Source organism: Oncorhynchus clarkii, unplaced genomic scaffold, assembly GCF_045791955.1.
Source record: "Oncorhynchus clarkii lewisi isolate Uvic-CL-2024 unplaced genomic scaffold, UVic_Ocla_1.0 unplaced_contig_3571_pilon_pilon, whole genome shotgun sequence".
Lineage (NCBI taxonomy): Eukaryota > Metazoa > Chordata > Actinopteri > Salmoniformes > Salmonidae > Oncorhynchus > Oncorhynchus clarkii.
The window spans coordinates 156,003-181,873 of record NW_027260971.1 but is presented as its reverse complement, the minus strand read 5'-3'; the positions used below and the strand labels follow the sequence as shown (position 1 = coordinate 181,873).

The following is a 25,871-nucleotide window of genomic DNA, read 5'->3' as shown; positions in this document are numbered from 1 at the left end:
TGACTAGACTACAGTGATGTCTACCTCTAGGTGACCTCCTGTGACTACAGTGTTGTCTACCTCTAGGTGAACTCCTGTGACTAGACTACAGTGTTGTCTACCTCTAGGTGACCTCCTGTGACTACAGTGTTGTCTACCTCTAGGTGAACTCCTGTGACTAGACTACAGTGTTGTCTACCTCTAGGTGACCTCCTGTGACTACAGTGTTGTTTACCTCTAGGTGACCTCCTGTGACTACAGTGTTGTCTACCTCTAGGTGAACTCCTGTGACTAGACTACAGTGTTGTCTACCTCTAGGTGACCTCCTGTGACTAGACTACAGTGTTGTCTACCTCTAGGTGACCTCCTGTGACTAGACTACAGTGTTGTCTACCTCTAGGTGACCTCCTGTGACTAGACTACAGTGATGTCTACCTCTAGGTGACCTCCTGTGACTAGACTACAGTGTTGTCTACCTCTAGGTGACCTCCTGTGACTAGACTACAGTGTTGTCTACCTCTAGGTGACCTCCTGTGACTAGACTACAGTGTTGTCTACCTCTAGGTGACCTCCTGTGACTAGACTACAGTGTTGTCTACCTCTAGGTGACCTCCTGTGACTAGACTACAGTGTTGTCTACCTCTAGGTGACCTCCTGTGACTAGACTACAGTGATGTCTACCTCTAGGTGACCTCCTGTGACTAGACTACAGTGTTGTCTACTTCTAGGTGACCTCCTGTGACTAGACTACAGTGTTGTCTACCTCTAGGTGACCTCCTGTGACTAGACTACAGTGATGTCTACCTCTAGGTGACCTCCTGTGACTAGACTACAGTGATGTCTACCTCTAGGTGACAGCTTCCCTGTAGTGACTACAGTGTTGTCTACCTCTAGGTGACCTCCTGTGACTAGACTACAGTGTTGTCTACCTCTAGGTGACCTCCTGTGACTAGACTACAGTGTTGTCTACCTCTAGGTGACCTCCTGTGACTAGACTGCAGTGTTGTCTACCTCTAGGTGACCTCCTGTGACTAGACTACAGTGTTGTCTACCTCTAGGTGACCTCCTGTGACTAGACTACAGTGTTGTCTACCTCTAGGTGACCTCCTGTGACTAGACTACAGTGATGTCTACCTCTAGGTGACCTCCTGTGACTAGACTACAGTGTTGTCTACCTCTAGGTGACCTCCTGTGACTAGACCACAGTGTTGTCTACCTCTAGGTGACCTCCTGTGACTAGACTACAGTGATGTCTACCTCTAGGTGACCTCCTGTGACTAGACTACAGTGATGTCTACCTCTAGGTGACAGCTTCCCTCCTGTGACTACAGTGTTGTCTACCTCTAGGTGACCTCCTGTGACTAGACTACAGTGTTGTCTACCTCTAGGTGACCTCCTGTGACTAGACCACAGTGTTGTCTACTTGCGGGTCAAACAAACCGACCTGTGTCCTGTTCTCTCTGCGTCTGAAGGCTTCAGGCAGGTCCTCCCAGCTGTCCAGTTTAATGTCCAGAGGAATGAAATTCCAGTGCAGTGGACTGTCCTCCTGATGAAGGGAGAGACACAGAGAATAGATAAGACACATTCACACACTTCAGCTGTAAGCCAATTCCTCATACGTAATACTTTACATTTCACCCAGATTGACAAATCTGATCCCATTTTCATTTAGCAGTTGATTCAATCCATTTCTGAATAATGTGAATGGCCTAGGATGAATCAAATCAGACATGATTTACAAGGGTAAACCACGTCTGATTTATGCCTTAAAAGGGTATTGTTATGTTGAAGAAGGTAGATAAGATGCTTATCCTTTGATGGTACATAAGAGGTCTGTCACAGAAAATATTACATTTCCATTTCAATTGGTCACTCATTTCAAAGACATATTGGACTACAGGTATTAAAGAGGGGAAATGAAGGAGGAGGAGAGAGGAGGAAGAGGAGAGAGGGGGAGGAGGAGGAGGGAGGAGGAAGAGGAGAAGTAAGAGGAGGAGGAGAGGGGAAGGAGGAGAGAGGAGGAAGAGGAGAGAGGGGAAGGAGGAGGAAGAGGAGAGAAGGGAAGGAGGAGGAAGAGGAGAGAGGGGAAGGAGGAGGAGAGAGGAGGAAGAGGAGAGAGGGGAAGGAGGAGGAGAGAGGAGGAAGAGGAGAGAGGGGAAGGAGGAGGAGGGAGGAGGAAGAGGAGAGAGGGGAAGGAGGAGGAAGAGGAGAGAGGGGAAGGAGGAGGAGGGAGGAGGAAGAGGAGAGAGGGGAAGGAGGAGGAGGGAGGAGGAAGAGGAGAGAGGGGAAGGAGGAGGAGAGAGGAGGAAGAGGAGAGAGGGGAAGGAGGAGGAGGATGAGGAGAGAGGGGAAGGAGGAGGAGGGAGGAGGAAGAGGAGAGAGGGGAAGGAGGAGGAGGATGAGGAGAGAGGGGAAGGAGGAGGAGGGAGGAGGAAGAGGAGAGAGGGGAAGGAGGAGGGAGGAGGAAGAGGAGAGAGGGGAAGGAGGAGGAGGATGAGGAGAGGGGAAGGAGGAGGAGGGAGGAGGAAGAGGAGAGAGGGGAAGGAGAAAGAGGATGAGGAGAGAGGGGAAGGAGGAGGAGGGAGGAGGAAGAGGAGAGAGGGGAAGGAGGAGGAGGGAGGAGGAAGAGGAGAGAAGGGAAGGAGGAGGAAGAGGAGAGAGGGGAAGGAGGAGGAGGGAGGAGGAAGAGGAGAGAGGGGAAGGAGGAGGAGGATGAGGAGAGAGGGGAAGGAGGAGGAGGGAGGAGGAAGAGGAGAGAGGGGAAGGAGGAGGAGGGAGGAGGATGAGGAGAGAGGGGAAGGAGGATGAGGAGAGAGGGGAAGGAGGATGAGGAGAGATTGGAAGGAGTAGGAGAGAGGAGGAAGAGGAGAGAGGGGAAGGAGGAGGAGAGAGGAGGAAGAGGAGAGAGGGGAAGGAGGAGGAGGGAGGAGGAAGAGGAGAGAGGAGAAGGAGTAGGAGAGAGGAGAAAGAGGAGAGAGGGGAAGGAGTAGGAGAGAGGAGGAAGAGGAGAGAGGGGAAGGAGGAAGAGGAGAGAAGGGAAGGAGGAGGAGGGAGAAGGAAGAGGAGAGAGGGGAAGGAGTAGGAGAGAGGAGGAAGAGGAGAGAGGGGAAGGAAGAGAGGAGGCGAGAGGGGACGAGGAAGGAGGAGTGTAGAGTACAGAGTAGCAGCATCATCATGTACCTGGGAGTAAAGGTAGATACGCTCAGTGTTCTTGCTGGCGCAGAACTTCATGTTGGGGTACAGTGGCAGACTGGCCGTAGCATCACCATCAGCAGGACTAAATACACTGTGTGTCTGGGCTGCAGGGAGGGAGAGAGGAGAAAGGTCACTACGGTCGAGGGGTGAGGCTCCCTAATGATCACAACGCCTGCAAGAAAAGGTCAATAGGAGGAAATCAGACTCCATAATACATCTATGAGGGATAGTCACAGTACACAGCAGCTTTAGTTAGAACAGACAGGATATCTATCTAGGAGGGACAGTCACAGTACACAGCAGCTTTAGTTATAACAGACAGGATATCTATCTAGGTGGGACAGTCACAGTACACAGCAGCTTTAGTTAGAACAGACAGGATATCTATCTAGGAGGGACAGTCACAGCACACAGCAGCTTTAGTTAGAACAGACAGGATATCTATCTAGGAGGGACAGTCACAGTATACAGCAGCTTTAGTTAGAACAGACAGGATATCTATCTAGGTGGGCGACAGCAGCTTTAGTTAGAACAGACAGGATATCTATCTAGGAGGGACAGTCACAGTACACAGCAGCTTTAGTTAGAACAGACAGGATATCTATCTAGGAGGGACAGTCACAGTACACAGCAGCTTTAGTTAGAACAGACAGGATATCTATCTAGGAGGAACAGTCACAGTACACAGCAGCTTTAGTTAGAACAGACAGGATATCTATCTAGGAGGGACAGTCACAGTACACAGCAGCTTTAGTTAGAACAGACAGGATATCTATCTAGGAGGGACAGTCACAGTACACAGCAGCTTTAGTTAGAACAGACAGGATATCTATCTAGGAGGGACAGTCACAGTACACAGCAGCTTTAGTTAGAACAGACAGGATATCTATCTAGGAGGGACAGTCACAGTACACAGCAGCTTTAGTTAGAACAGACAGGATATCTATCTAGGAGGGACAGTCACAGTACACAGCAGCTTTAATTAGAACAGACAGGATATCTATCTAGGTGGGCGACAGCAGCTTTAGTTAGAACAGACAGGATATCTATCTAGGAGGGACAGTCACAGTACACAGCAGCTTTAGTTAGAACAGACAGGATATCTATCTAGGTGGGCGACAGCAGCTTTAGTTAGAACAGACAGGATATCTATCTAGGTGGGCGACAGCAGCTTTAGTTAGAACAGACAGGATATCTATCTAGGAGGGAAAGTCACAGTACACAGCAGCTTTAGTTAGAACAGACAGGATATCTATCTAGGAGGGACAGTCACAGTACACAGCAGCTTTAGTTAGAACAGACAGGATATCTATCTAGGAGGGACAGTCACAGTACACAGCAGCTTTAGTTAGAACAGACAGGATATCTATCTAGGTGACGACAGCAGCTTTAGTTAGAACAGACAGGATATCTATCTAGGTGGACGACAGCAGCTTTAGTTAGAACAGACAGGATATCTATCTAGGTGGACGACAGCAGCTTTAGTTAGAACAGACAGGATATCTATCTAGGTGGACGACAGCAGCTTTAGTTAGAACAGACAGGATATCTATCTAAGTGACGACAGCAGCTTTAGTTAGAACAGACAGGATATCTATCTAGGTGGACGACAGCAGCTTTAGTTAGAACAGACAGGATATCTATCTAGGTGGACGACAGCAGCTTTAGTTAGAACAGACAGGATATCTATCTAGGTGGACGACAGCAGCTTTAGTTAGAACAGACAGGATATCTATCTAGGTGACGACAGCAGCTTTAGTTAGAACAGACAGGATATCTATCTAGGTGGACGACAGCAGCTTTAGTTAGAACAGACAGGATATCTATCTAGGTGGACGACAGCAGCTTTAGTTAGAACAGACAGGATATCTATCTAGGTGGACGACAGCAGCTTTAGTTAGAACAGACAGGATATCTATCTAGGTGGGCGACAGCAGCTTTAGTTAGAACAGACAGGATATCTATCTAGGTGGACCACAGCAGCTTTAGTTAGAACAGACAGGATATCTATCTAGGAGGGACAGTCACAGCACACAGCAGCTTTAGTTAGAACAGACAGGATATCTATCTAGGAGGAAATCAGACTCCATAATAGATCTAGGAGGGACAGTCACAGTACACAGCAGCTTTAGTTAGAACAGACAGGATATCTATCTAGGAGGACGACAGCAGCTTTAGTTAGAACAGACAGGATATCTATCTAGGTGGACGACAGCAGCTTTAGTTAGAACAGACAGGATATCTATCTAGGTGGACGACAGCAGCTTTAGTTAGAACAGACAGGATATCTATCTAGGAGGACGACAGCAGCTTTAGTTAGAACAGACAGGATATCTATCTAGGAGGACGACAGCAGCTTTAGTTAGAACAGACAGGATATCTATCTAGGAGGACGACAGCAGCTTTAGTTATAACAGACAGGATATCTATCTAGGTGGACAACAGCAGCTTTAGTTAGAACAGACAGGATATCTATCTAGGTGGACGACAGCAGCTTTAGTTAGAACAGACAGGATATCTATCTAGGTGGACGACAGCAGCTTTAGTTAGAACAGACAGGATATCTATCTAGGTGGACGACAGCAGCTTTAGTTAGAACAGACAGGATATCTATCTAGGTGACGACAGCAGCTTTAGTTAGAACAGACAGGATATCTATCTAGGAGGGACAGTCACAGTACACAGCAGCTTTAGTTAGAACAGACAGGATATCTATCTAGGAGGGACAGTCACAGCACACAGCAGCTTTAGTTAGAACAGACAGGATATCTATCTAGGAGGGACAGTCACAGCACACAGCAGCTTTAGTTAGAACAGACAGGATATCTATCTAGGTGGACGACAGCAGCTTTAGTTAGAACAGACAGGATATCTATCTATCTAGGTGACGACAGCAGCTTTAGTTAGAACAGACAGGATATCTATCTAGGTGGACGACAGCAGCTTTAGTTAGAACAGACAGGATATCTATCTAGGTGGACGACAGCAGCTTTAGTTAGAACAGACAGGATATATATCTAGGTGGACGACAGCAGCTTTAGTTAGAACAGACAGGATATCTATCTAGGTGACGACAGCAGCTTTAGTTAGAACAGACAGGATATCTATCTAGGTGGGCGACAGCAGCTTTAGTTAGAACAGACAGGATATCCATCTAGGTGGACGACAGCAGCTTTAGTTAGAACAGACAGGAAATCTATCTAGGTGACGACAGCAGCTTTAGTTAGAACAGACAGGATATCTATCTAGGTGGGCGACAGCAGCTTTAGTTAGAACAGACAGGATATCTATCTAGGTGGGCGACAGCAGCTTTAGTTAGAACAGACAGGATATCTATCTAGGTGGACGACAGCAGCTTTAGTTAGAACAGACAGGATATCTATCTAGGTGGACGACAGCAGCTTTAGTTAGAACAGACAGGATATCTATCTAGGTGGGACAGCAGCTTTAGTTAGAAAAGACAGGATATCTATCTAGGTGGACGACAGCAGCTTTAGTTAGAACAGACAGGATATCTATCTAGGTGGACGACAGCAGCTTTAGTTAGAACAGACAGGATATCTATCTAGGTGACGACAGCAGCTTTAGTTAGAACAGACAGGATATCTATCTAGGAGGGACAATCACAGCACACAGCAGCTTTAGTTAGAACAGACAGGATATCTATCTAGGAGGGACAGTCACAGCACACAGCAGCTTTAGTTAGAACAGACAGGATATCTATCTAGGTGGACGACAGCAGCTTTAGTTAGAACAGACAGGATATCTATCTAGGTGGACGACAGCAGCTTTAGTTAGAACAGACAGGATATCTATCTAGGTGGACGACAGCAGCTTTAGTTAGAACAGACAGGATATCTATCTATCTAGGTGACGACAGCAGCTTTAGTTAGAACAGACAGGATATCTATCTAGGTGGACGACAGCAGCTTTAGTTAGAACAGACAGGATATCTATCTAGGTGGACGACAGCAGCTTTAGTTAGAACAGACAGGATATCTATCTAGGTGACGACAGCAGCTTTAGTTAGAACAGACAGGATATCTATCTAGGTGGGCGACAGCAGCTTTAGTTAGAACAGACAGGATATCCATCTAGGTGGACGACAGCAGCTTTAGTTAGAACAGACAGGATATCTATCTAGGTGACGACAGCGGCTTTAGTTAGAACAGACAGGATATCTATCTAGGTGGGCGACAGCAGCTTTAGTTAGAACAGACAGGATATCTATCTAGGTGGGCGACAGCAGCTTTAGTTAGAACAGACAGGATATCTATCTAGGTGGACGACAGCAGCTTTAGTTAGAACAGACAGGATATCTATCTAGGTGGACGACAGCAGCTTTAGTTAGAACAGACAGGATATCTATCTAGGTGGGACAGCAGCTTTAGTTAGAAAAGACAGGATATCTATCTAGGTGGACGACAGCAGCTTTAGTTAGAACAGACAGGATATCTATCTAGGTGACGACAGCAGCTTTAGTTAGAACAGACAGGATATCTATCTAAGTGACGACAGCAGCTTTAGTTAGAACAGACAGGATATCTATCTAGGTGGACGACAGCAGCTTTAGTTAGAACAGACAGGATATCTATCTAGGTGGACGACAGCAGCTTTAGTTAGAACAGACAGGATATCTATCTAGGAGGACGACAGCAGCTTTAGTTAGAACAGACAGGATATCTATCTAGGTGGACAACAGCAGCTTTAGTTAGAACAGACAGGATATCTATCTAGGTGGACGACAGCAGCTTTAGTTAGAACAGACAGGATATCTATCTAGGTGGACGACAGCAGCTTTAGTTAGAACAGACAGGATATCTATCTAGGTGGACGACAGCAGCTTTAGTTAGAACAGACAGGATATCTATCTAGGTGACGACAGCAGCTTTAGTTAGAACAGACAGGATATCTATCTAGGAGGGACAGTCACAGTACACAGCAGCTTTAGTTAGAACAGACAGGATATCTATCTAGGAGGGACAGTCACAGCACACAGCAGCTTTAGTTAGAACAGACAGGATATCTATCTAGGAGGGACAGTCACAGCACACAGCAGCTTTAGTTAGAACAGACAGGATATCTATCTAGGTGACGACAGCAGCTTTAGTTAGAACAGACAGGATATCTATCTAGGTGGACGACAGCAGCTTTAGTTAGAACAGACAGGATATATATCTAGGTGGACGACAGCAGCTTTAGTTAGAACAGACAGGATATCTATCTAGGTGACGACAGCAGCTTTAGTTAGAACAGACAGGATATCTATCTAGGTGGGCGACAGCAGCTTTAGTTAGAACAGACAGGATATCCATCTAGGTGGACGACAGCAGCTTTAGTTAGAACAGACAGGATATCTATCTAGGTGACGACAGCAGCTTTAGTTAGAACAGACAGGATATCTATCTAGGTGGGCGACAGCAGCTTTAGTTAGAACAGACAGGATATCTATCTAGGTGGGCGACAGCAGCTTTAGTTAGAACAGACAGGATATCTATCTAGGTGACGACAGCAGCTTTAGTTAGAACAGACAGGATATCTATCTAGGTGGGCGACAGCAGCTTTAGTTAGAACAGACAGGATATCTATCTAGGTGACGACAGCAGCTTTAGTTAGAACAGACAGGATATCTATCTAGGTGGGCGACAGCAGCTTTAGTTAGAACAGACAGGATATCCATCTAGGTGGACGACAGCAGCTTTAGTTAGAACAGACAGGATATCTATCTAGGTGGACGACAGCAGCTTTAGTTAGAACAGACAGGATATCTATCTAGGTGGGACAGCAGCTTTAGTTAGAAAAGACAGGATATCTATCTAGGTGGACGACAGCAGCTTTAGTTAGAACAGACAGGATATCTATCTAGGTGGACGACAGCAGCTTTAGTTAGAACAGACAGGATATCTATCTAGGTGACGACAGCAGCTTTAGTTAGAACAGACAGGATATCTATCTAGGAGGGACAATCACAGCACACAGCAGCTTTAGTTAGAACAGACAGGATATCTATCTAGGAGGGACAGTCACAGCACACAGCAGCTTTAGTTAGAACAGACAGGATATCTATCTAGGTGGACGACAGCAGCTTTAGTTAGAACAGACAGGATATCTATCTAGGTGGACGACAGCAGCTTTAGTTAGAACAGACAGGATATCTATCTAGGTGGACGACAGCAGCTTTAGTTAGAACAGACAGGATATCTATCTATCTAGGTGACGACAGCAGCTTTAGTTAGAACAGACAGGATATCTATCTAGGTGACGACAGCAGCTTTAGTTAGAACAGACAGGATATCTATCTAGGTGGACGACAGCAGCTTTAGTTAGAACAGACAGGATATCTATCTAGGTGGACGACAGCAGCTTTAGTTAGAACAGACAGGATATCTATCTAGGTGGACGACAGCAGCTTTAGTTAGAACAGACAGGATATCTATCTAGGTGGACGACAGCAGCTTTAGTTAGAACAGACAGGATATCTATCTAGGTGGACGACAGCAGCTTTAGTTAGAACAGACAGGATATCTATCTAGGTGGACGACAGCAGCTTTAGTTAGAACAGACAGGATATCTATCTAGGTGGGACAGCAGCTTTAGTTAGAAAAGACAGGATATCTATCTAGGTGGACGACAGCAGCTTTAGTTAGAACAGACAGGATATCTATCTAGGTGGACGACAGCAGCTTTAGTTAGAACAGACAGGATATCTATCTAGGTGGGCGACAGCAGCTTTAGTTAGAACAGACAGGATATCTATCTAGGTGGACGACAGCAGCTTTAGTTAGAACAGACAGGATATCTATCTAGGTGGACGACAGCAGCTTTAGTTAGAACAGACAGGATATCTATCTAGGTGGACGACAGCAGCTTTAGTTAGAACAGACAGGATATCTATCTAGGTGGGACAGCAGCTTTAGTTAGAAAAGACAGGATATCTATCTAGGTGGACGACAGCAGCTTTAGTTAGAACAGACAGGATATCTATCTAGGTGGACGACAGCAGCTTTAGTTAGAACAGACAGGATATCTATCTAGGTGGGCGACAGCAGCTTTAGTTAGAACAGACAGGATATCTATCTAGGTGGACGACAGCAGCTTTAGTTAGAACAGACAGGATATCTATCTAGGTGGACGACAGCAGCTTTAGTTAGAACAGACAGGATATCTATCTAGGTGGACGACAGCAGCTTTAGTTAGAACAGACAGGATATCTATCTAGGTGGAAGACAGCAGCTTTAGTTAGAACAGACAGGATATCTATCTAGGTGACGACAGCAGCTTTAGTTAGAACAGAATCCTCTCCCTCTCTCGATGGGTAACATGTGTTAACATTGTCAAAGCAAGTGAAGTAGATAATAATCAAAAAGTTAAATAAACAATAAAAATGAACAGTAAACATTTCACTCACAGAAGTTACAAAAGAATAAAGACATTTCAAATGTCATATTATGTTTAAATACAGTGTTTTAACAATGTGCAAAAGTTAAAGTACAAAAGGGAAAATAAATAAACATAAACATGGGTTGTATTTACAATGGTGTTTGTTCTTCACTGGTTGCCCTTTTCTTGTGGCAACAGGTCACACATCTTGCTGCTGTGATGTCACACTGTGGTATTTCACCCAATAGATATGGGAGTTTCTAACAATTGGTTTTGTTTTGGAATTCTTTGTGGATCTGTGTAATCTGAGGGAAATATGTGTCTCTAATATGGTCATACATTGGGCAGGAGGTTAGGAAGTGCAGCTCAGTTTCCACCTCATTTTGTGGGCAGAGTGCACATAGCCTGCCTTCTCTTGAGAGCCAGGTCTGCCTACGGCGGCCTTTCTCAACAGCAAGGCTCTGCTCACCGAGTCTCTCTCGCTCTCTCTCTCTCTCTCATTAAGCCGCTCACTGAGTCTCTCTCTCTCTCTCTCTCATTAAGCCGCTCACTGAGTCTCTCTCTCTCTCTCTCTCTCTCTCTCTCATTAAGCCGCTCACTGAGTCTCTCTCTCTCTCTCTCTCTCTCTCTCTCATTAAGCCGCTCACTGAGTCTCTCTCTCTCTCTCTCTCTCTCTCTCATTAAGCCGCTCACTGAGTCTCTCTCTCTCTCTCTCTCTCTCTCTCTCTCTCTCTCATTAAGCCGCTCACTGAGTCTCTCTCTCTCTCTCTCTCATTAAGCCGCTCACTGAGTCTCTCTCTCTCTCATTAAGCCGCTCACTGAGTCTCTCTCTCTCTCTCTCTCTCTCTCTCTCTCTAAGTCTCTCTCTCTCTCTCTCTCTCATTAAGTCTCTCTCTCTCTCTCTAAACCCCATAGGTCACTTTTATTGGTCCACTGCAGTGTTCCACATGAACCCTGAGACTGAAGAACGTCTGTCTGGAAATAGAACACCCAGCCACTAGTGTCACATCACCATCAGAAGTGAGTGACATACACAAGGCCATTAACTGCCATTAAATGAGCTTCAGGAAAAGTCCCGAATGGGAAAGACAAGACAAGGCAGGACTAACAGAACACAGTTATTTTTTTCTGGACATATTTCTGGATCAGAATGTGTGATGTGTTATGATGACTGGGTGCAGGGGTGTCTGGAGCTGGTTGGTGCTGTTGAGGATGTTAATTCATGTAGAGACAGACGGACAGACAAGACAGACAAGACAGACACGGATAATATGACTCATTCTTATGGAGTTTTTCAGAGCAATTAAAAAGCAATTAAAAACTTGAGGTAAATGCAAAATACACAAAATAAAAGCAATTTCATGAACCTATAGTTTAGAGCCAGTTTAAATCCCATAAGGCTGTGAAGAGAAGAAACAATCCCCTTCTATAATAATACTAACAATAATAATAAGTCACACCCTCCCTTACCCAATCACCACACAACGGAGGGAGGCAGCTGGCGGCATATTGATGACTACCTCAGTGATACATAGCATTACAACATTACAACATATGGGTGACTATTCACCCCAGACAATATCCCCCAGATATGTAGGAGGGAAGAAGGAAAGGAGGGTAGCAGGAAAGGGAAGATTAAAGTTGGATTACCATCAGTGTGCTCATGAGGGGCTGACTGGTCCTCTCCTGGTGATTGTTTGCCTTTGAGCTTCTCCTCCTCCTGCCCTCTCTGTTGACCGGCTGTCTGTCTCTCCTCCTCCTGCCCTCTCTGTTGACCGTCTGTCTGTCTCTCCTCCTCCAGCCCTCTCTGTTGACCGTCTGTCTGTCTCTCCTCCTCCAGCCCTCTCTGTTGACCGTCTGTCTGTCTCTCCTCCAGCCCTCTCTGTTGACCGTCTGTCTGTCTCTCCTCCTCCTGCCCTCTCTGTTGACCGTCTGTCTGTCTCTCCTCCTCCTGCCCTCTCTCTTGACCGTCCGTCTGTCTCTCCTCCTGCCCTCTCTCTTGACCGTCCGTCTGTCTCTCCTCCAGCCCTCTCTGTTGACCGTCTGTCTGTCTCTCCTCCTGCTCTCTCTGTTGACCGTCTGTCTGTCTCTCCTCCGGCCCTCTCTCTTGACCGTCTGTCTGTCTCTCCTCCTGCCCTCTCTGTTGACCGTCTGTCTGTCTCTCCTCCTCCAGCCCTCTCTGTTGACCATCTGTCTGTCTCTCCTCCTGCCCTCTCTGTTGACCGTCTGTCTGTCTCTCCTCCTGCCCTCTCTGTTGACCATCTGTCTGTCTCTCCTCCTCCAGCCCTCTCTGTTGACCATCTGTCTGTCTCTCCTCCTCCTGCTCTCTCTCTTGACCGTCTGTCTGTCTCTCCTCCTGCCCTCTCTGTTGACCGTCTGTCTGTCTCTCCTCCTCCTGCTCTCTCTGTTGACCGTCTGTCTGTCTCTCCTCCTCCAGCCCTCTCTGTTGACCGTCCGTCTGTGGTTCAGTTGTCCTGGGAGAGGCAGGACCAGGACAGGGGGGGTCCTCCTGCTTGCTGTCCGACCCAGAGAGGACGATCCAGGGGTGTTCTCTAGGGGTGGACTGATCAGGCCTGGAGCCTGGGGACACAGCAGGTAAACCTGTAGATTGTGTGCCTGGAGCTGAGAGGTGGAAAAGAGGAAAACACCAGGTTCTTTATAGATGTACATGTAGCCTAACAGTTCATATCCGTGTAGAAAACATGTACAACCACACAGATTAGTTTTGTACAGTTGTGTTCAGCGAAATGTACAAAGGCCAAGATTACAGGAAGTAGTTCAAAGACCTGTTAGGGGAGCAGAGAAGCAATGCGTCACACAGTCACTAAAATAATGTGCGAATTCAAATGTGAGCAGCTGCTGGTTGAGAGACACAGATTCTTGTCATTCTGCTCAGACAGTGTGGAATATTTGTGACTTGGTAACACATGGTGAAAACTAATAAAATGCTGCTGATATGTTGAAAATGAGCAGGATACGGGCCATCAATATGCAACTGATTCTCAACTCAAATTTCATCTGTGGGCAATTATGGGCCCCTTCTTTGATAAATTGTGACATCCTGAACGTGTTTTGTTTTGTTGTGGACGAACAGAGGAAGAACTGGAACTAACAGACTAATTCATGATGTTTCCATTGTAAGGTTTGTTTCTGAAAGGCCATCCTCTTATAGATTTTCTCAAATGTCACCTGAATTTCCCAGCGCCCGACGCCGAGCCCCGACAACTAACGAGCTGAGGGGACCAGAGACTGCAGCTCAATTCTCCTCAGACTAGACTGCTGCCTGCAAAACAAGACATTCTCCTCAGACTAGACTGCTGCCTGCCAAACAAGACATCCTCCTCAGACTAGACTGCTGCCTGCCAAACAAGACATCCTCCTCAGACTGCTGCCTGCCAAACAAGACATTCTCCTCAGACTAGACTACTGCCTGCCAAACAAGACATCCTCCTCAGACTAGACTGCTGCCTGCCAAACAAGACATCCTCCTCAGACTAGACTGCTGCCTGCAAAACAAGACATTCTCCTCAGACTGCTGCCTGCCAAACAAGACATCCTCCTCTGACTGCTGCCTGCCAAACAAGACATCCTCCTCAGACTAGACTACCTCCTGCCAAACAAGACATCCTCCTCAGACTAGACTGCTGCCTGCCAAACAAGACATCCTCCTCAGACTGCTGCCTGCCAAACAAGACATTCTCCTCAGACTAGACTGCTGCCTGCCAAACAAGACATCCTCCTCAGACTAGACTGCTGCCTGCCAAACAAGACATCCTCCTCAGACTAGACTACCTCCTGCCAAACAAGACATCCTCCTCAGACTAGACTGCTGCCTGCCAAACAAGACATCCTCCTCAGACTGCTGCCTGCCAAACAAGACATCCTCAGACTGCTGCCTGCCAAACAAGACATCCTCCTCAGACTAGACTGCTGCCTGCCAAACAAGACATCCTCCTCAGACTAGACTACTGCCTGCCAAACAAGACATCCTCCTCAGACTAGACTGCTGCCTGCCAAACAAGACATCCTCCTCAGACTAGACTGCTGCCTGCCAAACAAGACATCCTCCTCAGACTAGACTGCCAAACAAGACATCCTCCTCAGACTAGACTGCTGACTGCCAAACAAGACATCCTCCTCAGACTAGACTACCTCCTGCCAAACAAGACATCCTCCTCAGACTGCTGCCTGCCAAACAAGACATCCTCCTCAGACTGCTGCCTGCCAAACAAGACATCCTCCTCAGACTAGACTGCTGCCTGCCAAACAAGACATCCTCCTCAGACTAGACTGCTGCCTGCCAAACAAGACATCCTCCTCAGACTAGACTGCTGCCTGCAAAACAAGACATTCTCCTCAGACTACTGCCTGCCAAACAAGACATCCTCCTCAGACTAGACTACTGCCTGCCAAACAAGACATCCTCCTCAGACTAGACTGCTGCCTGCAAAACAAGACATTCTCCTCAGACTGCTGCCTGCCAAACAAGACATCCTCCTCAGACTGCTGCCTGCCAAACAAGACATCCTCCTCAGACTAGACTACCTCCTGCCAAACAAGACATCCTCCTCAGACTAGACTGCTGCCTGCCAAACAAGACATCCTCCTCAGACTGCTGCCTGCCAAACAAGACATCCTCCTCAGACTGCTGCCTGCCAAACAAGACATCCTCCTCAGACTAGACTACTGCCTGCCAAACAAGACATCCTCCTCAGACTAGACTACTGCCTGCCAAACAAGACATCCTCCTCAGACTGCTGCCTGCCAAACAAGACATCCTCCTCAGACTGCTGCCTGCCAAACAAGACATCCTCCTCAGACTAGACTGCTGCCTGCCAAACAAGACATCCTCCTCAGACTAGACTGCTGCCTGCCAAACAAGACATCCTCATCAGACTAGACTGCTGCCTGCCAAACAAGACATCCTCCTCAGACTAGACTGCTGCCTGCCAAACAAGACATCCTCCTCAGACTAGACTACTGCCTGCCAAACAAGACATCCTCCTCAGACTAGACTGCTGCCTGCCAAACAAGACATCCTCCTCAGACTAGACTGCTGCCTGCCAAACAAGACATCCTCCTCAGACTAGACTGCTGCCTGCCAAACAAGACATCCTCCTCAGACTAGACTGCTGCCTGCCAAACAAGACATCCTCCTCAGACTAGACTGCTGCCTGCCAAACAAGACATCCTCCTCAGACTAGACTGCTGCCTGCCAAACAAGACATCCTCCTCAGACTAGACTACTGCCTGCCAAACAAGACATCCTCCTCAGACTAGACTACCTCCTGCCAAACAAGACATCCTCCTCAGACTAGACTGCCAAACAAGACATCCTCCTGACGATTCTAAAAAAGTGATCCTTGTCAAAAGTCTGAATGCAATATGCATTTATTTCCTAATGCTGTGATATAATAGTGCTTATTTTCTCAGCATTTCCTGTTTGGTGACAGTGATTACAGTGTCATGTTTTGAGAGATGTGAAGTCTTAATACCATCAGAGTTGTTGTTCTGCCTCGGTTGTCATTACAGATCTGACGGTCTGGTAAATTCCCCTTCTAACATGCTGCCTGTGGTGCCAGCAGTTCCACAACAGAGAACCGTGTTTGTTTGCTGATTAGATATCAAACATTACACACCTCAGTCAAGCATGACATGGAGAGGATTTTGTTAACGGATTGTGTGTGTGTGTGTGTGTGTGTGTGTGTGAGACAAAAAAACAACACAATTGTAATGGTGTGTTTGATCAGTCCTTGATGATCGAGCTAGTCTAGCATAGAAATACAATGTATGTTCTAGTGATCCTATTTCTATGATTGAGACCACCCTCCTCTAGTGTTGACAGACAGTCAGGTGCCTGTATAACATCCCCTACACCAGCGCTATTCAGATCTCACCTGGAGGTCCTGAGTACTGCTGCATTTCTGTTCTACCTGATAACTCTACTGAACATAAATGTTAAAGCAACCTGCAACCATTTCAACTATTTTACTGAGTTACAGTTCATATAAGGAAATCAGTCATTTTAAATAAATTCATTAGGCCCTAATCTATGGATTTCACATGACTGGGCAGAGGCATAAGCCATGGGCCCACCCACTGAGGAGCCAGGCCCACCCACTGAGGAGCCATGGGCCCACCCACTGAGGAGCCAGGCCCACCCACTGAGGAGCCAGGCCCACCCACTGAGGAGCCATGGGCCCACCCACTGAGGAGCCATGGGCCCACCCACTGAGGAGCCATGGGCCCACCCACTGAGGAGCCATGGGCCCACCCACTGAGGAGCCATGGGCCCACCCACTGAGGAGCCATGGGCCCACCCACTGAGGAGCCAGGCCCACCCACTGACGAGCCAGGCCCACCCACTGACGAGCCAGGCCCACCCACTGACGAGCCGAGCCCACCCACTGAGGAGCCATGGGCCCACCCACTGAGGAGCCATGGGCCCACCCACTGAGGAGCCAGGCCCAGCCACTGAGGAGCCAGGCCCAGCCACTGAGGAGCCAGGCCCACCCACTGAGGAGCCAGGCCCAGCCAATCAGAATGAGTTTTCCCCCACAGGGGTTTGTTACAGAAAGACAAACTGCTCTGTTTCATCAGCTGTCCAGGGGGGGCTGGTCTCAGACGATCCCGCAGGTGAAGAGGCCGGATGTGGAGGTCCTGGGCTGGTGTGGTTACACGTGGTCTACGGTTCTGAGGCCGCTTGGACATATTGCCAAATTCTCTAAAACGTAGTTGGAGCCGGCTTCTGGTTGAGAAATGAACATTCAACTCTCTGGCAACAGCTCTGGTGGATATTCCTGCAGTCAGTAGGCCAAATGCGCACTCCCTCAAAATATCTGTGGCATTGTGTTGTGTGACAAAACAGCACATTTAAGAGTGACCTTTTATTGTCCGCAGCACAAGCTGCACCTGTGTGATGATCATTCTTGATAGGTCGATGGATTATCTTGGCAAAGAGCAGCAACCCAGCCTTACAGAGCAGCAACCCAGCCTTACAGAGCAACAACCCAGCCTTACAGAGCAACAACCCAGCCTTACAGAGCAACAACCCAGCCTTACAGAGCAACAACCCAGCCTTACAGAGCAACAACCCAGCCTTACAGAGCAACAACCCAGCCTTACAGAGCAACAACCCAGCCTTACAGAGCAGCAACCCAGCCTTACAGAGCAACAACCCAGCCTTACAGAGCAACAACCCAGCCTTACAGAGCAGCAACCCAGCCTTACAGAGCAGCAACCCAGCCTTACAGAGCAACAACCCAGCCTTACAGAGCAGCAACCCAGCCTTACAGAGCAGCAACCCAGCATTACAGAGCAACAACCCAGGCAGGTAGCAGGGTTATTCTGGGTTATTATTACTGAGAGACAGACAGGAGGGATGCTGCTGTGTGAATTCCCTGTGCCGCTCGGTCTTGATGGATGGAAGAACAGGTAATCCTTTAAAGACTGAGGACTGATCTCAACCCTCCTTCACCCCCCTCTTTACGCCCTCCACTTTCCCCCGGTACTGCCAACTGAACCAGGAGGTGTCTGTGTTTGAGGAGAGACAGTTACCTTCCTTCTCCCAGTCCTATTAGATAGTCAGCCAGAGTGCCTTGGGGAACTTTAACTTCAGCCGGGGCCAATTCATCAACTTTACTTTGTAAACTTGGAGACGCGCGGCACACCGAGAACAGGCCTTGTGACTGTTTCTCACTTGACAGTCAGGTGAACAGTGTGTTGCGTCCTCTTCTACTCGTTGTCATCTAGCAGAGACACGTTGTCACGCTGGTCTATTTCTGACTTGGTGTATGTTACGCCTGCCAACGTGTGTGTGTGTGTGTGTGTGTGTGTGTGTGTGTGTGTGTGTGTGTACTCACCAGTGCTGGGCCTGTGGAGTGGGGACTCACACACCTCACAGTAAAGGAGCAGGATGTTGTTGGAGTAAGTACAGGCCCCACAGCTCCACTGATCTCCCTTCCCCTGATCTGGTGGTCCTGGTCTGGGGCTCAACCTTGGTTTCGGGGTCCCTTTCTCAGAGAGCCGACGGGGGGCTGCTGCTGGTGTCTCTCCCCCCATGGAGGGACCTCCTTTTCCCCCCAAGACGAGACCTGGGGCTGTGGGTAGCGCTGGGGGTGACGGTGGAGGTGGGCAGCCGCAGCCTCTTCACCAGGGGAGAGAAGTCTAGGTCCTGGAGGTCAGGGGGATCTTGGGAGTTGTAGTTTTTCTCCACATCTATAGAACCCTCCTTCTCTGAGGGGGTAACGGGGGAAACCTCACCCTCTGTTCTTTTCCTCTTCTTCTCTTTACCCGCGTCCGGAGAGAAGAACGAACGGATGTCGTGCTGTTTGTCCTTCTCAAACTGCAGAGAGGAGGGATAGAGTCACGGTGAGACTGTTGTAAAGCCTGTCCTTCATCTGATCTGTTGTAAAGCCTTTCCTTCATCTGATCTGTTGTAAAGCCTGTCCTTCATCTGATCTGTTGTAAAGCACGTCATTCATCTGATCTGTTGTAAAGCCTGTCCTTCATCTGATCTGTTGTAAAGCCTGTCATTCATCTGATCGGTTGTAAAGCCCGTCCTTCTGATCTGTTGTAAAGCCTGTCATTCATCTGATCTAACAGTATCATGTCAGAGTTCATTTTGTCCCTTTAGACCTCTTTTAAGAGAGAGAACTAACACATTATATTCATAAATAATATCAGTTTAAGATGGTTTCCAGATAATATGATGCATTATTGTTTAGTAATATGTATGGCGCATTATCGTTTAGTAATATATATGATGCATTATCGTTTAGTGATATGTGTGGCACATTATCGTTTAGTAATATATATGGTGCATTATCGTTTAGTAATATGTGTGGTGCATTATCATTTAGTAATATATGTGGTTCATTATCGTTTAGTAATATGTGTGGTGCATTATCATTTAGTAATATGTATAAATCATTATCTTTTAGTGATATGTATGATGCATTATTGTTTAGTAATATGTATGATGCATTGTTGTTTAGTAATATGTGTGATGCATTATTGTTTAGTAATATGTGTGATGCATTATTGTTTGGTAATATGTGTGATACCTTATCGTTTGGTAATATGTTTGATGCATTATTGTTTAGTAATATGTGTGATACATTATAATTTAGTAATATGTATCATACATTATCGTTTAGAATATGTATACTACATGATCGTTTAGTGATATGTATACTACATGATCGTTTAGAATATGTATACTACATGATCGTTTAGTGATATGTATACTACATTATCGTTTAGTAATATGTATACTACATTATCGTTTAGTAATATGTATGATGCACCTACATGTCTATACTGTTAGACAGACATAAGCATACAGTAGCAGTATGATTGCTAGGATTCAAAACCTTCCCAGTGTTAGAACACCATCTGCACACACGTTAAAGAACCCAGATCACTAGACCAGTGCCTCACATGGTTAAAGAACCCAGATCACTAGACCAGTGCCTCACATGGTTAAAGAACCCAGATCACTAGACCAGTGCCTCACATGGTTAAAGAACCCAGATCACTAGACCAGTGACCCACATGGTTAAAGAACCCAGATCACTAGACCAGTGCCTCACATGGTTAAAGAACCCAGATCACTAGACCAGTGCCTCACATGGTTAAAGAACCCAGATCACTAGACCAGTGCCTCACATGGTTAAAGAACCCAGATCACTAGACCAGTGCCTCACATGGTTAAAGAACCCAGATCACTAGACCAGTGCCTCACATGGTTAAAGAACCCAGATCCAGTGACTCACTAGACCAGTGACTCACATGGTTAAAGAACCCAGATCACTAGACCAGTGCCTCACATGGTTAAAGAACCCAGATCACTAGACCAGTGCCTCACATGGTTAAAGAACCCAGATCACTAGACCAGTGCCTCACTCACATGGTTAAAGAACCCAGATCACTAGACCAGTGCCTCACATGGTTAAAGAACCCAGATCACTAGACCAGTGCCTCACATGGTTAAAGAACCCAGATCACTAGACCAGTGCCTCACATGGTTAAAGAACCCAGATCACTAGACCAGTGACCCACATGGTTAAAGAACCCAGATCACTAGACCAGTGCCTCACATGGTTAAAGAACCCAGATCACTAGACCAGTGCCTCACATGGTTAAAGAACCCAGATCACTAGACCAGTGCCTCACATGGTTAAAGAACCCAGATCACTAGACCAGTGCCTCACATGGTTAAAGAACCCAGATCACTAGACCAGTGCCTCACATGGTTAAAGAACCCAGATCACTAGACCAGTGACTCACATGGTTAAAGAACCCAGATCACTAGACCAGTGACTCACATGGTTAAAGAACCCAGATCACTAGACCAGTGCCTCACATGGTTAAAGAACCCAGATCACTAGACCAGTGCCTCACATGGTTAAAGAACCCAGATCACTAGACCAGTGCCTCACATGGTTAAAGAACCCAGATCACTAGACCAGTGACTCACATGGTTAAAGAACCCAGATCACTAGACCAGTGCCTCACATGGTTAAAGAACCAAGATCACTAGACCAGTGCCTCACATGGTTAAAGAACCCAGATCACTAGACCAGTGCCTCACATGGTTAAAGAACCCAGATCACTAGACCAGTGCCTCACATGGTTAAAGAACCCAGATCACTAGACCAGTGCCTCACATGGTTAAAGAACCCAGATCACTAGACCAGTGCCTCACATGGTTAAAGAACCCAGATCACTAGACCAGTGCCTCACATGGTTAAAGAACCCAGATCACTAGACCAGTGCCTCACATGGTTAAAGAACCCAGATCACTAGACCAGTGCCTCACATGGTTAAAGAACCCAGATCACTAGACCAGTGACTCACATGGTTAAAGAACCCAGATCACTAGACCAGTGCCTCACATGGTTAAAGAACCCAGATCACTAGACCAGTGCCTCACATGGTTAAAGAACCCAGATCACTAGACCAGTGCCTCACATGGTTAAAGAACCCAGATCACTAGACCAGTGCCTCACATGGTTAAAGAACCCAGATCACTAGACCAGTGCCTCACATGGTTAAAGAACCCAGATCACTAGACCAGTGCCTCACATGGTTAAAGAACCCAGATCACTAGACCAGTGACTCACATGGTTAAAGAACACAGGATCTTTGTCATTGTCAACCACTCCTCCTGCTGCCAGGGTCGTCTCGCTTGGTGTCCACGCCTCGGCGAAATTCAGGAAGTCCCATTTGTCCTTATCCCCCAACTCTGCCTTTAAGTACTCCTTCTTACCGTTCAGAGTACTGCCCGTTACCGTTTCCTGTCAACAACAACACACACACACACACACAGTCTCCTATCAGAACAACACGTACAGGGATACTCCACTCAAAAATAAAATGTTTTGGACTTTCAAGAAGCATTTTCCTTTTAAGCACTTAATGGCAGAAAATGGACTAAATCAGGGAGGCGCAATCAGGACTTGTCCAATAAGAAACACTTGTTTTGCTACAATGTGCACTAGATGAATGTGACCATAAACTGCTCTGTTCTTTGCAGCATAATTAACAACAACAAGGTCAGTAAACAACAAATAAACACCAAGATCAACAACCTCACTCTGATACATCTGTAATGCATCTTTAATGGTCTTTAAAAAAATGTTTGATTGATTGATTGATTCAAATCCAGTTCATTGGAAACGGTGGTCCTGCAGTGGATATTAGTACCATAGAATTACAGATATATTGAGTGTACCTGCCATTCAACCCACTGTGTTCCAGTCAAAATGACAAGGTGGTATCTGGGCTTTGTGCTGTCCCTTTAAGTAAATCTACAGTACCAGTCAAAAGTTTGGACACACCTACTCATTCAAGGGTTTTTCTGTATTTGTACTATTTTCTACATTGTAGAATAATAGTGTAGACATCAAAACTATGAAATAACACATATCATGTAGTAACCAAAAAACAAATCAAAATATATTTTAGACTTGAGATTCTTCTAAGTCGCCACCCTTCGCCTTGATCACAGCGTTGCACACTCTTGGCATTCTCTCAACCAGCTTCATGAGGTTGACACCTGGAATGCATTTCAATTAACAGGTGTGCATTGTTAAAAGTTTCATTTGTGGATTTTATTTCCTTCTTAATGCATTTGAGCCAATCAGTTGTGTTGTGACATGGTAGGGGTGGTATACAGAAGATAGACCTATTTGGTTAAAGACCAAGTCCATATTATGGCAAAAACAGACCAAATAAGCAAAGAGAAACGACAGTGCATCATCACTTTAAGACATGAAGGTCAGTCAATACGGGAACATTTCAAGAACATTGAATATTTCTTCAAGCACAGTCACAAAAACCATCAAGCGCTATGATGAAACTGGCTCTCAAGAGGATCACCACAGGAAAGGAAGACTGCTGCAGAGGATAAGTTCATTAGAGATAACTGCACATCAGATTGCAGCCCAAATAAATACTTCAGAGTTCAACTAACAGACACATCTCAACATCAACTGTTCAGAGGACAGAATCAGGCATTCATGGTCAGATTGATGCAAAGAAACCACTACTAAAGGACACCAATAAGAAGAAGAGACTTGCTCGGACCAAGAAACACAAGCAATGAACATGACCGGTGAAGCATGGAGGAGGTGGTGTGATGGTGATACTGTCAGTGATGCATTTAGAATTCAAAGCACACTGAACCAGCATGGATACCACAGCATTCTGCAGCGATACACCATCCCATCTGGTTTGCGCTTAGTGGGACTATCATTTGTTTTTCAACAGGACAAAGACCCAACAGTGCTATTTGACCAAGGAGAGTGATGGAGTACTGTATCAGATGACCTGGCCTCCACAATCCCCGACCTCAACCCAATTGAGATGGTTTGGGATGAGTTGGACCGCAGAGTGAAGGAAAAGCAGCCAACAAGTGCTCAGCATATGTGGGAACTCCTTCAAGACAATTGGAAAAGCATTCCTCATGAAGCTGGTTGAGAGAATGCCAAGAGTGTACAAAGCTGTCATCAAGGCAAATGGGTGACTACTTTGAAGAATCTAAAATAGATATTGATTTGTTTAACACTTTTTTGGCTACTACATGATTCCATGTGTTGTTTCATAGTTTTGATGTCCACTATTATTCTACAACATAGAAAATAGTAAAAATAAAGAAAAACCCTTGGATGCGTAGGTGTGTCAACTTTCAACTTTTGACTGGTACTGTATTTCTATGAAAAGTACCTACCTTCCAGTTAAAACGAAACACACGCACACACACACCTTCCTGTTGAGCATGCTCCACATGACGGTGTCAAAGGTTCCCTTGGCGATGAGGTAGTGCACGTGGACGGAGGCGGTCTGTCCGATGCGGTGCGCCCGGTCCTCAGCCTGCTTCACATGGCCAGGGTTCCAGTACAGCTCAGCAAACACCACGTGAGTGGCCGCTGTGAACGTCAGGCCCTGGACACCACAGAACACACAGGACACACTCACTTAAGGGAAGAACTCACCGGAAGCAGACAGGTGGAGAAAGCAGAGCGAGGCGGGTGAACAGTACGGGAACAGGCAGAGCAGTGAGGGTGAACAGTACGGGAACAGGCAGAGCGAGGAGGGTGAACAGTACGGGAACAGGCAGAGCGAGGAGGGTGAACAGTACGGGAACAGGCAGAGCAGTGAGGGTGACCAGTACGGGAACAGGCAGAGCGAGGAGGGTGAACAGTACGGGAACAGGCAGAGCAGTGAGGGTGAACAGTACGGGAACAGGCAGAGCGAGGCGTGTGAACAGTACGGGAACAGGCAGAGCGAGGAGGGTGAACAGTACGGGAACAGGCAGAGCAGTGAGGGTGAACAGTACGGGAACAGGCAGAGCGAGGAGGGTGAACAGTACGGGAACAGGCAGAGCAGTGAGGGTGAACAGTACGGGAACAGGCAGAGCAGTGAGGGTGAACAGTACGGGAACAGGCAGAGCAGTGAGGGTGAACAGTACGGGAACAGGCAGAGCAGTGAGGGTGAACAGTACGGGAACAGGCAGAGCGAGGAGGGTGAACAGTACGGGAACAGGCAGAGCGAGGAGGGTGAACAGTACGGGAACAGGCAGAGCGAGGAGGGTGAACAGTACGGGAACAGGCAGAGCGAGGAGGGTGAACAGTACGGGAACAGGCAGAGCGAGGAGGGTAAACAGTACGGGAACAGGCAGAGCGAGGAGGGTGAACAGTATGGGAACAGGCAGAGCGAGGAGGATGAACAGTACGGGAACAGGCAGAGCAGTGACTGTATGCTAGCAGGATAGTACATATAGTTGAAGTCGGAAGTTTACATACACTTAGGTTGGAGTCATTAAAACTCGTTTTTCAACCACTCCACAAATTTCTTGTTAACACATAGTATAGTTTTGGCAATTCGGTTAGGACAATTTTTCTTACAATTGTTTACAGACAGATTATTTCCCTTATAATTCACTGTATCACAATTCCAGTAAATTGACTGTGCCTCTAAACAGCTTGGAAAATTCCAGAAAATGTCATGGCTTTAGAAGCTTCAGAAAGGCTAATTGACATCATTTGAGTCATTTGGAGGTGTACCTGTGGATGTATTTCAAATAAATAAAAATAAAATCAGCCAAGATCTCAGAAAAAAACATTGGAGACCTCCACAAGTCTGGTTCATCCTTGGGAGCAATTTCCAAAAGCAATTTCCAAAGTGCAAATCAATCCCAGAACAAAAGGACCTTGTGAAGATGCTGGAGGAAACAGGTACAAAAATATCTATATCCACAGTAAAACAAGTCCTATATCAACATAACCTGAAAGGTCGCTCAGCAAGGAAGAAGCCACTGCTCCAAAACCTCCATAAAAAAGCCAAACTACGGTTTGCAACTGCACATTGGGACAAATATCGTCTTCCAAATGGACAATAACCCCAAGCATACTTCCAAAGTTGTGGCAAAATGGCTTAAGGACAACAAAGTCAAGGTATTGGAGTGTCCTTCACAAAGCTCTGACCTCAATCCAATAGAACATTTGTGGGCAGAACTGAAAAAGCTTGTGCGAGCAAGGAGGCCTACAAACCTGACTCAGTTATACCAGCTCTGTCAGGAGGAACGGGCAAAAATTCACCCAACTTATTGTGGGAAGCTTTTGGAAGGCTACCTGAAGTGTTTGACCCAAGTCAAACAATTTAAAGGCAATGCTACCAAATACTAATTGAGTGTATGTAAACTTCTGACCCACTGGGAATTTTATGAAAGATATAAAAGCTGAAATAAATCATTATCTCTACTATTATTCTGACATTTCACAAGTGGTGATCCTAACTGACCTAAAACAGGG

At 46.6% G+C, this 25,871-nt stretch overlaps 1 protein-coding gene across 1 annotated transcript in view; it reads right to left on the bottom strand.

Annotated features, from left to right (window-relative positions):
• LOC139402732 (DNA annealing helicase and endonuclease ZRANB3-like) overlaps positions 1-25,871 on the bottom strand; it is an 84,843-nt gene that overhangs the window by 15,276 nt on the left and 43,696 nt on the right. The window contains 8 exon segments of the mRNA XM_071146640.1: positions 1,424-1,525; positions 3,160-3,278; positions 12,205-12,357; positions 12,892-13,176; positions 18,417-18,592; positions 18,594-18,898; positions 21,681-21,854; positions 23,824-24,003. Coding sequence (XP_071002741.1) covers positions 1,424-1,525; positions 3,160-3,278; positions 12,205-12,357; positions 12,892-13,176; positions 18,417-18,592; positions 18,594-18,898; positions 21,681-21,854; positions 23,824-24,003 — 1,494 coding nt within the window.